Consider the following 12,367-nt stretch of genomic DNA (forward strand, 5'->3'; position numbering starts at 1 on the left):
TGGTACACCCGCGCCGCGGTCGTCTGGTTGTGACTGGCAGCAGTGCCTTTGCTAGAAATTGCCCGCTTTGATGCTGTGGTGCTTTAAAAAGCGTGTTTTCAGTCAGATTCTGACAGCTCTGAATAATTTCAAGCTTTATCCCGCACAAGTTTACAACACACGAGGAGAGAGAGAACGACTTTCAGAGAGCATCCCTCAGACGATCGTGTGTAACTCGTTCTATCTAGCATATTTGCGAGTTTCAGTGCTCAGAGCTCCTCGATAAGCATTCAAAATGCTTGGGATTCCCTTAACTATATATGAGATGCTCTTATGAAGACTGAACAGTCTAATGCTACGTATCCAGCAGCGGGTCGCAAAGCAGGAAATAAAATGGGTGTTTTCTATTTCTTTCGTTGTTGTTGACTTGGGTCAGCTGAATGTTTTTTTTTTTCTGTGCCCAACTCATTCATTTTTCTGCACCGTCCCAAACGTCCTAGGAGGTTTGGGGATGTTTGGGAGGCTCACAAAGTTCGTTTGGATATGCAATGCAATGAGATTTGTGCTACGGTGCAGATAACGTTGTCCACACTACTCGAAGGCGGCTTTTGTGCACCTAATTTCTTTCCAACCATCGTTATCGTAACGAACTCAATCTCAACCCGAACAGTTATGACATGATTACGGTGTCGAAAACTTGATATACTCGCTAACGAACGCAATAAATAGTATACATGCCAATTTTATGTATAACACAATTCTTAACCAATGAATATGTCCACACAGCTCTATTGTTTTCCAACCCCTTCAGTCGCAAAGAACAAATCCTGGCCTACTCGGGATGACGTTCGGTGAATTGAAGAAGGAATCTTACTCTATCGTCTTGGACTGAGCAGCCTGCCCACTAACCAGCTCGATTTTACTGTTAAAGTTTTCTCCTCCTCCTGGTGCTTCTCCTCTCGAGTGCAGTTTTACTATAACGCCTATCTGAATATTGGAATTATATGGCTGTGGAAAATGAACCGAAATATCCCTCCAAGTCTGAACAAACATAGATTTACTGTATGTTTGCCATACAGGTTACTTGTTTTGCTCAATAAGCCTGCATACTGGTTAGAAGCCTGGTATAAAAGCAGCACGCGCCTATACATACAGCAGGTTATTTGAAAATCAACCTACATTATTTGTGCCCCATAGTGCATGTCGGCACACTTTCATGATGTGAAAACGTAAAGTGACTTGATACAATACTTTCGAGCGTTAGGCAACGTTGCCAAATCTGTTTTACCTTACATACGATTAGCTGGAATCGTAATGCCTTCTGCAAAAGCCGACAGCTTCGAAGGCCTGGAATTTGTTTTGGTCTTCCATTTTCGCTGTTGTCGGTGGTCAGCCGCCGGCTGTTACCTTTGTTCGAAAGACTGCTGAATACAGAGGCTGACGCCTAGCTCCGACTCTTCGCGCTCCGCACAGGACCAGTTTCGCAGCACTGCATGGGCGACGCCAGCAATGTTTTGTTCCGGAGCGGTATCAAAAACTATACTTAAGATCACACCTTGGTCTTTTGTAACGAAAAAAAGTTGCACAACGCGAGATCTGCTGCGGACAAGCACAAAATCTCAACCGCGCGCAAAGAAACAGCAGAGAGAGCGAGCCCGAGTGAAGCAGACGACAAATGCGAGAATCCCTAAGCCGACGTCACGGAGGCGGGCTCCGCAGCGCGCGAGTGGTCGCGCTCACCGCCAATAGAGCTAAGGCCGACGTGTCCATCGCCAGAGTTCCGATCACCTCTAGTTTGTAATGGTGATTACTAATTAACGGTTATTCTGGCTAGTCAATGAGCAAAAGCGGTTCGTTCGGCTGGGTAAATATCAAGAACGACTGCCCTCGCTGCTTGTTGTGAAGCGGGTGTGTTCGAGGTAGCGGCTTGGAGTTCCGTTTGACGGAGTTAAGCGTGAACCGTATGGCGCGTTTTTGCTCGCAGTTCGTGTGGGTCGGCGTTCCGCGTGCGATTTTTTGACGCCCGTGTCTTCTGGCTGCCTCACTCAGAAAATGACGCACGTTGCGCGCGGGAGTGGGAGGAGCCTGCGACTTGCGCCATTGGGGGGGCGCACGCCTCATGTCGGCAGTTTCAAAGCACTCGAGACAGCTGGCTGGCTCTGCCAGCATGAACCGCCAGAGATGTTTAGGCCCAACACCCCGGCAGATACTGCATGGGCGCTTTCACTAGCTGTGCGGATGATATTTTGTAGTACCGTTTTTGCCCAAAATTATATGCTCCTTTACCGCTCAAGCAACTTCGTGCGTGTCTTGAGCGGCATTTTAGAGAGCGCTTAGGAGCGGTCGCTCGTGCTCCCGACACCATAGAGTTTCCCGACACCACTTCGCGGCCGAAGCTGCCGCCATGTTCCCGCCACCGCTGCAGCGTCAGCGCGCCTGTGGCGTGCGCGGCGCGTTTTCGCGGGCAGAAAACGCTCCATTCGATCGCCTTTCTTGACTTTTGTAGATTTTTACCCAACCGGTCAAACCGCTTCTGCTCATTGACTAGCCAGAGTCACTGTTACGAATCACCGAATCACCAATACGAACTAGAGGTGATCGGAACTCTGGCGATGGACATGTCGGCCTTGGCTCTATTGAGCGGTAGGGCAGCAGCCAGTTGAGTGCGAAATCAAGACCGACTGCTCTCCCCGCGTCAATTGTAAAGTGGGCAAGAAGTTAACTGTTGCAAAACGCTGGCGCAACCACGCAAAAAAAAAAAAAAAAAAAAAAAAAAAAAAAAAAAAAAAAAAACACGTCCGGGGGGAATCGAACTCGGTACAATACTGCCATTATCCCAGACCCAACCCCTACACCAAATCTGAAGACGGAGCACGGCGTCTAATCAGCCGGTTTTGCTTTCATCTAGACGGAACTGTACAAATTTCACGCCAGCTCCGTCTAGACGGAACGCTAAGCTCTCAGTTGTATTCCGTCTGGACGGAAGGATAACCCGCAGCACCCCGTTCCGTCTGGACGGAACTTTAGCACTTCTATATCGTTCCGTCTGGACGGAACGCTAGCCACAGCCTAAAGTAAAACACTTGCAGAATATGTGTGTTTCAAATACTTTATTCCAATTTATAAAGCAAACAATTGCTAAAGTAACTGATATTCTGATTATTTAGGGTGGTAGCATTCTCTCTGAAGCACTCCGGAGCCTACTGTTGCCTTCACTCTACAACTGCAAGGTGAAAAAGACATTTTATTCTACAAACATTCGTCCTAGTCTCTTTGTGACCGTGGTGCTATTATCCAAAAGCATTGCAAAAACAGAAAAGAGGAAGGGTGTAAATCTGGTGTGTGGTTACCTTTTCTTGTCTGCCCTTTCAGGAACATAGAAATGAGACTGCTTGCGAGACCTTTGCCAATCTGTGTGTTCTGAACTTGTACCGTCGGAGCCCTGAAGGAACTATTTGTGACCAGTTTCTTAAATTAAGTGAAACCTCTTCAGCACGGCCAAAGCAGAGGTAAGGTGTTCAAATAAATGTAGAGCAGGTTTTCTTATTGCAAGTTAAGTGTCAGTTTACTGGGAAATATCAGGAGGGGCTAGGGAAGTCGGTTGTATTTATTATGAATTATGGTTTTTGCTCCTCTTTGTTGTTTGGTTTTTCTAGAACTCCAAACATTTAAATGGCAATCTCATTTAAGCTATTTTTGTGTAAAGCAATTTCACTGTATTGATCTGAGTGCTGACTGCCTATGCTGTGTGCTTGCTTCACAGCTTTAAAGTATTGTTTTCAAGTAAAAGTTACATGCCTGAGTGCACTGCCTGCCTACTTGCCTGGAACACACGTGAGCACATTTCCACTTATTTTTCAGCATTATTTCTTTTGATTGTTTATTTCTTTTTGGTCTTGGCATCTGTCTTTCCATTTGTGTTTTTTATGTTGCTGTTGCACCAAACATGGTAGCAGTTCCACACCAATGCAATGGTTAGCACTGTGTTTTTAATGCAGGCGGCCTTCTGTTGTGCAAGATTTTACACCAACATAATAGATATTCAGACCAATGTAGTTGGAGGGTAGTTATTTAATGGGGATGGCTAACAGTTTATTTTTAATAAATACGCTTTATTGCTCTAGTTCCATATTGATCTACAATTTAAAGGGGCCACAAGACAAAATACAACCTTTTTAATTTGAAAGAATAAGGTTTTGGTCACTCACTCAGTTTCATTCTAGTCACTAAAGACATTTTCTAAACCGAAAAAAAAAAAAACCCTAAGAGATATTGAAATAATTTCAAATTTCCCTATTTCCCACTACACGACTTTCGGCAACGACATACTAGAGGGAACACTAAAATTGTTGCTACAGGTGTGTTAACTGCATGTCAGCATTCAAGTGATACAACGAAACTGAATCAGAGGCACCACTATAGTCATGTTTTTGGTGATGGCTTTTGTTGGGGGCTGCCAGTGGCACTAACAAAATCCTGTGACGTCACAAAGATCCAGCCAGAAAGTGGCCAGTGAGTCGCCACTGGTTCATCAGTTTTCCTTAACGTCTAGATTATTTGTTGGAAGTATGCAATAAAATTGGTGTCGTTGTTATTGTGACAAAGCAGTGTTTTAATGAACCAAGCTTTTATTTTGTTTTATTGGCTTTAAAGACAAAATAAAAATAGTTTTATTTTCTACACTTTGTCCGTTGGTAATCTTCATCCACGTTTTTCATGGAAGTAGTGCCGATATCCCCTCTCACCCAAATTGTCACCTGATAGGCTAAGCTTATGAAAAATGCATACACCTTTTCCATGTTGGGTGCTTCAGTGATCATGCAGATGGTTTCTGTGCCTTTTCTTGCTATCGCCGTGAATATGTCTCTCTGATTGATGCTACGCAGCCATGCAATAATGCTGTCTCTTCGTCTAACATCCCGGTGTTTTGTCTGCTGCCGCTTGGAAGCCTCGTTGCTGCCTTGAGCTCCCTTAAATGAAGTCCAGGGCTGCTCTCCACAGTTACCTGCTTTAAGTCCAAATTCTTTGCTCCCTGTTCATACCTGCGCTGTCCACCTTTCTGTCAGTACACCACCTCAGAGCACACCCCTTCTTGACTCATTACGTTAAAAGGCCTCCATTGTCACCTTCGTCCACTGTTCTTTGTCGCCTGGTCCATTCTGATTTCAAGTGACTGGGACCATTTGTCTGCAGTGAAGGCCGTTAGTGGTCACAGTACTAGTAGGCTGGCTGTCTTCGGTTGCGCAGTAGCGGTAGTGTCTTTGTCACTAGGAGCCCCAGCCCCGTGGCTGTGGCTTTTGGGGATGGAAACGTCGAGAGGCATAGCTACGCTGGTCAGGGTGCAAGTTTTCGTGGTTAGCTTTCTCAGGCAGGTACAGCTTCTCGCCAAGTCAGAACAGCTCTGGCCACTGCATCAATAAACATCTTCGTAAATGGCACCCCCACTGGTAACTCCAATTTTTGGCCTTTACCACAGCGTAACTGTGCATGCTGTGGAGTATCCTTTGCGGGGACACTAAGGTGCAAAAGCAAGTTGGCCTATTTTGGTAGGTTAGAGTGTCGTGAATACAAATACAGTTCTGGATGTAATGAACCTCTATGTAACGAATTCCTGGATTTAACAAAGTTTTTCCATTCCCCATTGCCAGCCCCAGTGAAACCCATGTGTTTGTGACCTCTATGTAACGAAGGTGTTGCGACGGTTAACCTTGGTGTAACGAATTCGCTCCGCTGATAAGCCATTGTTTATTGCATTTTTTCCAAACAATCGGCTGGAGAAACACGCTAATTTAGCGAGTTTCACCCTCACTGCAAACTACTGTGTGTTTCCATGACACGTGCTAGGCTTGCCTTTTGGCGTGTAGTCATGCGTCTCGACTGCTATCTGTGGTGTCGGTTCATCATTGAGAATTTCTGCTGCGAGAAAATGAAAAGTTTTGTCTTTCCAAGACAAGTTCCCAATTTTAAATGCTGTCTCCACCGGTGGAAAGAAGAACGTCGCCGCCCGGTGCATTCTCTCACCAATGTTGAGTTTGGAAAAGAGCATCAAGTTCGCGAAAAGGTGTTCTTTCAGCATAAGTTTGGTCCTTGAAATGCACTAAGGCACCTAAAAATGTCAAAAGCAAAAGTGAGATTTAGGCTATGCTCAGACTACCGACGCAACAAAAGCCATATCGTGATCTATGGACGTGAAAAAATGGCGTGTCACGCAGTTCGGTTGGCTGAGACATGAAATGACGCCATTCTTTAAAGTTATTACGACAGTTGTGGCAACAGTCTGAACCCGGCCCAGTTATGTTTGCAAATACGGGGGTAACAGACCTCACTTCTTTGGTGGAGCGCTGGGGAGTGGGAAAGCAGCAGACGGAAATCACGCAGTTTGTCAATTTGAAATAAATCCTTGAACGATGAGTTCACCGTCACTGATATCTAGCATTTTGGTTTCGTTCCTGGTTCATTCACGTGAGCCTTAATTCGAAACCTAGATGTAACGAAAACCTGCATGTAGCGAAAAATTGCGAATTTTTATCAACTTTGTTATAACCAGGTTTAACTGTATGCCACTCGCAGCAGCAGTAGTTGCTTACTAATGCACAGAATGCCAAAAGCATGAAAAAAAGGTGTCACTGCTCCATCCACTTTCCTGCACTACATTTTGTGATGTCACAAATCTTGAATGGTGAAGTGCGGGATTGGTAGAGCTTGTCTAAGTGTTTTTCTGAAACAAACAGTGAGTCAGCAGGGACATGTGAATGTAATTTAAATGTATGTGAGAACTTTTTCTAAGCATGGGCTTTTTCAAAGACACGAACCTCAACTAGCAAGCATTATAAAATGGGATGCCTCATAGCAGGTTTGTAGTCTGTTTCAGTTTTAATTTCGTTAAAATGTTTCGCCTTGCGTAAAAGCGCAGTCAAAAGATGCATGCGGGTAAAAGTGAGAGCCTGCTGTACCTGCTTACCGCGAGTAAACAGGTACAGCCGGTGGCAAAAGTTGGAGGTGATTATCACAATTGATTACACTGCCAGGATGGGACGACCATCAGCTTTATTGAGGACCAGTTGAGCGCATATTTTCTACACTGTCTCCCAGGCTACAGTACCTAATGGGAACACTTAGATAGGGTTGGCATAGAGGTGTGGGGCTTGATGGCTGGGCAGTGAGGGGCCCTATTCTCCTGCCTGGGCACCGCCATACCAAAACTCTTCCTGATTGGCTTTCAATCTTCATGGCAAATGTGATAGCAAATCCGAACAATCTTTCAGAAAGATGGTGTCAATTGAGTAAAGCCAAGCATAGTGCCCCAGTTCACTTTGGACACTTTGTGATGTGCTTTCTGATGTCACGAAAAAATGTACAGGAAGTGGGGGAGAGAGATCCCGGCTTAAATTATTGTTCTTCAGCAATCAAGTAATCATTGGCCATTGAACAAAAGCCAGCAGAGCTATGCCACGTGTGATCCTTCAGTCAAAACATAGAGTTTTTCTGCCTATACAGTAAAACCTCGTTACAAGAGACACAAGGGACCCAAGAAACATGTCTCTTGTAACCAAGGTCTCTTGTATGCAATGTTGCTAACACGGCAAACATAGGAAAACCGACCAAACCGTCTTCATTCAAATGTCTCTTGTAACCAAGTGTCTCTTGTAACAGTGTCTCTTGTAGCGAGGCTCTACTGTAGTGGCCTCTAAGGTCCCTCCCCCTTCATTCGGAAAATCTTGCCATCAGTCACGATGCTGGCCTTGGCAACTGTCTTCTGCCCCTGCTCCCATCTGAGAGAGAGAGAGAGAGAGAAAACACTTTATTCAAAAGCCTGGTTTTAAGTGCGTTTGGTGACCGACAGCCACAGCCTGCCGGTGACCACGGCAGCTCTTTCCACGAGACTCTTCTGGGTCTGCGGCTAGCTCAGTCGGTAGAGTCAGTCCCATCTGAGATACCTGCTGTCTATGCTTGGATGAAAAGTTTAATGCTGTACTGTGGAAGCATTACTTGCAAACAGTACTCATTCATTACTCGTTCACTTTTTACTTGTTTGTTTGCTTCTCTATGATTTCACTTTGTTTAGAGTTTTTTAAGTCTTTTTAACTCGCATCTGCATTTTTGGCAGCCCGATTTGACGCTGTGTGACCTTCCTATTCAAGGGGGAAATCGATGCCTAATATATCAAGAATGCTTTCTCTATGTGCGCTATGACACGTAGTATGAAACCTTGGTTTCACGACTTGATGTACATGACACAGCCCACACTTGCGTTATTTGTCTGTTGCTAAAGTTTAGTGGAGGTGTTTGTTATTCATTAATGAACTGAGATTTACTTTTCTTAATTCGTGAGCTACTATTCCCTCTTTTACCTTCTTTTCTTTTTCGCCCTATGTATAGCATGGCCTTAGGTCAACTTTATGTAGAGCAAACATGTTTCAATCAGTCAATTTTTCAGCACTTCTGAGCTAGGTTGATCACTTGAGCAACAATTTTTTTTTTGAAGTCACTGCACTCGCAATGCAACTCTTTGATGTAGAACATGAGTTTTACAAGGGGGACACTTCTGAGTTGTTTGATCCATTGTGAAGTGTGGCCTTGAGGTCAAATTCACAAGGTTAGTCGATGGGTCGTTCTTCCGCATTGTAGATGCTGGAGCTGTGGGTGGGTGTAGTCATTTTGCGCTGTGTGGCAATACATTTTTCACATTAACTAGTGCAGTAAGTGTATGAACTAGATCAACAAAGTTCGCTATTGCTTGCACAGGCTGAGGCTCTGTTATTGGCTCAGCAAGAAATGGTATTAGAGAACAGGCTGTGTGATGCATCTCTGCGAGAAGTAGGTGCAAAGACCAATAAAAATAATAAAAATAATGGGGGCACCTTGGTGCATGTAGCGCCACCATGCAAAAGGGGGCAACATGCGGATGCATCCGTCTGTTTTTATTGCGTGCTTTGGTTTCTTTATGTGCGTTAATACAATTCTTCTGTCCACAATGCTTGCAGCAACCAGGGCTTACCATGGCTGTTTTATGTGGATGATGATGCTACTTTGGTTATTTCAAGAACTGATGTTCCGAACCAGTTCACTATCAAACACTGGAAAAATGTAAGGTGTTTAGTAGCAGCAGACATTGCACTGTTGAACATTATTTGCTTCTTGTCCTTCCCTTCCAGTCATCCTACCTTCACTTTGTTGCGGCAAGGTACAGCCTTGAAGGGAAGCTGGTTGCCCTTGGACCTCTCAAGATAAGGGAGCTCAATGTATGTCCTTTTGTATTCTGCTGAGTGAAGAGTGATTCATTCCTACATGCTAATGTAATGGGTCTAAATAATTTGTTTCACATCTGTGGTTAAAAATAAGACATAGATTGGGCAGCTGATGGGTTATTTATTTCTTGCCCAGCTTTGCGGTACTGCCCTGGAGAATAGCGATGTGCTCCGATTCGGAACCACGTTTTTTGAAAAGGTGAGCATGTTGGCTGTTTTATAATTTTTATGTTTTCTGCTTATAGAAGTGAATCTCATTTGCATGCTGGTTGCTTTTTCATGTTGATGTACAGGTAAATGGCAATTTATCCAATCACTGATGTATATATTTTTCAATGATCGAGATTTCTTTTTCTGTATTTGTAGACTCTGCAAAAACCCCTTTAGGACCATTCAACAAAGAGCTGAAGTTCTTGTGGCCTAACCCTTGTATGCTGTATTTCTCTTTTTTCCTCAGTGCCAAAAACGAACGAAAGACTTGTGGGATGAAGAACCACTTTTGTTTTATGACCTTTGTAAGCCTGTATCTTTCCCTCTGTTCAGTGATTTTTGTAAATTCAGTTGATTTCATGTAGTATATGCTGAACATATTGCTTTTTATTCATCTCAACACAGTTCTAGAAAGTGTTGACAACGGCATGAGAAAAATTTATCCAGTTCCAGTGAAAATTGATAACTTGGAAAAAAACTCTAAAAACCACCATGGTAAGTCATGTGAGGATAGTTTGCCTCTTACCTAACTTGAATATTTAGCAAATAGAGTACGCATGGCACACTCCTTTGTCGGGCAAGATGTTGCATGTACAATCCTGGTATACGAGTTAGAATTGACTGATCTACTAAAAAAGCATTCTATGTTTTCTTGTTTCATTGGAACATTGATCACCTGAACTTTTAAATACCACGAAGACACACGCACAGAGAGAGAGGGAGAGGGGGTTGAAGGCCAGCCATAATTCAGAGCTTGCACTGCGAGCAAGTTTAGTACAATGTTAGATTATTGAGCAGCATTCAGGGAGGATCCAAGGGAGCTTCTTGCGAGGGGCTTGGCTTTAAATAAACGGAGAGAGAAAAAAAAAAAAGGGAAGAGGTAAGGAGAAAGGAGTCTGTGTCATTTTTACTCTGCACCTGACTGGGGGAAGGTGGTCCAAGCATTACCCTCCCCCTTTTAATGCTGGGAGAAGTTGCAGCATGCATTCTTGCAGTACATTGTCATTTTAAAAGCAGTACTGCCATAAAAGCTGTTTATAAGTGTAGTCTTCATCTTGGTTTGCAGCACAAAAAAAAATCCTCATTGGCTTGAGGGACTTTCTAAAGGGACCATAGCATGAGCTGTCTTCTATCAAAAGATTGCCATGAAGGAATGACATATGCCAAGCTTAGTGCAACCTTCACCTAATTAGGTGGAAGGATAAGTGCAGTTTAATTAAGGAAGTTGCTTGAAAATCTCGCATACCATGTGCGCACCTCATATTGTTAATGGCATCACTGTTTCGGGGCCGGCATCTTGTTTTTTGCTTCTCTTGGTCTATCACTGGGGAGAAAACAACCATACTCTACAAATGAACATAGTTTCCCTGCCTGTATTCAAAATACATTTTCTGTTTTTTATATTAAGCCTGGCTAAATATAACGAATCATTTCAGAGGGGCCTGTGCACAGGACAGCTTGTATCGTCGGCATAAGCACAAGTGATTTTAAAAATGTTGACATTTTGGGTCCTACCTAGAGTCACTAGATAAGGTTTTTAGTGACACTAGTCCTACCTAATGCTGCCTGTTCGGCTGCTCAGCTTAGGCATCAATATAACCATCATATTCAAGCACTACATAAGCTGCCCCACTTTGAGCAGTAGGCAAATTTTCCTCAAATCAAGGAGCGTAGCGTTTTGTGCTCCCCTTGTATAATCTGATAGTGTCCTCGGTCACCTATTTGTACTTTGTGTTTGTTTCATCATAATGGATTTTGTGGGTTTGTGAACATCATGAACAATCTATTTCTTATGCAACAAACATTTTAATGGTAATCAAGAAATACCTGTATGTATTTATTCCAGTGAAACTGAAACCAACCTTTGGCCACGGTTCTCCACAGTGTTGGGCAAACTTAGTATGCAGTGTCTCCTTAAATAAATAATTGAACAGAAAAAAATTATAGATATAGGTAAAATAACAAATAAACCATGAGGAAAGCATCATGCCTCGAGATAAATTGTTATGGTATGCAATGGGCACTATGAGGTTTTTTTGAAATTCATACAAGCAGCTCAACAGGTAAACATTGTAGACATTACTAGTGTTTGAGTAGTGTTCATAATTTTCTTTAAGACAGAAGCTAGATCTGTTGGTGAAGGATGAGGAAAATGTGAGCACTGTCACTTTTAAACCTCAATTGCACATCTCTTCCACCCGTGACCTCACTCAAACTTGTCAAGTGAAGGTGAGGACAAACTATTTGACCTCACTCACTGGCTTGCATGCAACGTCTAGGCCTTTGCCTCAATCTGACCTGGTAAGTTTAGGTGTTTTTGTGAGGGTTAAGGCTGGTGAGGTTGTCTACTCCCTTAACGCTGACATGTGGCTACGTTGACACAAACTCAAGCGAGTGCGCCACATCATTGCATTCATGTATTTTCAGAGGACGGTCCGTCTTCTTGGCAGCTAGCCAGAAGGTTTTTCCTTGTGGACTGCTTCACTGGAGTGGAGAGCGGCAGTTCCTCCCATAAGGGACCCGAAGCCAAATTTTTGCGCTATGCAGAAGATCTCAATATTCAGTGAGTATAAGTCGACCTTTAATACTTTTATTCTTTTCATAATGTAAATTAGAGGTTTAATGTGTCAAAATCTACACTCACTGCGGCATGCCGAATGCTGGTAAGTTCTAATTGACTCTGGTCACGTGGGCACGTCGAACGTGCACCAAATGTCACATGCACAGTGTAGCAGCCTTCCAAATTGTTGCCTCTGCAACCGCAAATTATGGCCGCAACCTTCTTTCTCCTTGACTATACTTCTGTACGATTAGGAAATCATGAGAGCATTGGTATGTTTCAATCAGGTGTTTCCCTATCTGGTGTATGCAAAAAAACAAAAGCAATGCAATTTTTGTTTTAATTTTTACAGTTGAGGACGTTTTTTTTC

At 43.5% G+C, this 12,367-nt stretch overlaps 1 protein-coding gene across 2 annotated transcripts in view; it reads left to right on the plus strand.

The window, feature by feature from the left end:
* Positions 1-12,367, plus strand: part of LOC144155357 (meckelin) — a 62,772-nt gene that overhangs the window by 11,561 nt on the left and 38,844 nt on the right. For both annotated transcript variants that reach the window (XM_077686729.1, XM_077686730.1), the window contains exons 7-14: positions 3,147-3,209; positions 3,352-3,488; positions 8,964-9,066; positions 9,135-9,221; positions 9,364-9,426; positions 9,685-9,742; positions 9,843-9,932; positions 11,865-12,000. In XM_077686729.1, coding sequence (XP_077542855.1) covers positions 3,147-3,209; positions 3,352-3,488; positions 8,964-9,066; positions 9,135-9,221; positions 9,364-9,426; positions 9,685-9,742; positions 9,843-9,932; positions 11,865-12,000 — 737 coding nt within the window. The remainder of the gene's footprint in view (positions 1-3,146; positions 3,210-3,351; positions 3,489-8,963; positions 9,067-9,134; positions 9,222-9,363; positions 9,427-9,684; positions 9,743-9,842; positions 9,933-11,864; positions 12,001-12,367) is intronic.

Source organism: Haemaphysalis longicornis, unplaced genomic scaffold (assembly GCF_048455015.1).
Source record: "Haemaphysalis longicornis isolate Haplotype H1 unplaced genomic scaffold, Haemaphysalis longicornis Haplotype H1 scaffold_1, whole genome shotgun sequence".
Classification (NCBI taxonomy): Eukaryota; Metazoa; Arthropoda; class Arachnida; order Ixodida; family Ixodidae; genus Haemaphysalis; species Haemaphysalis longicornis.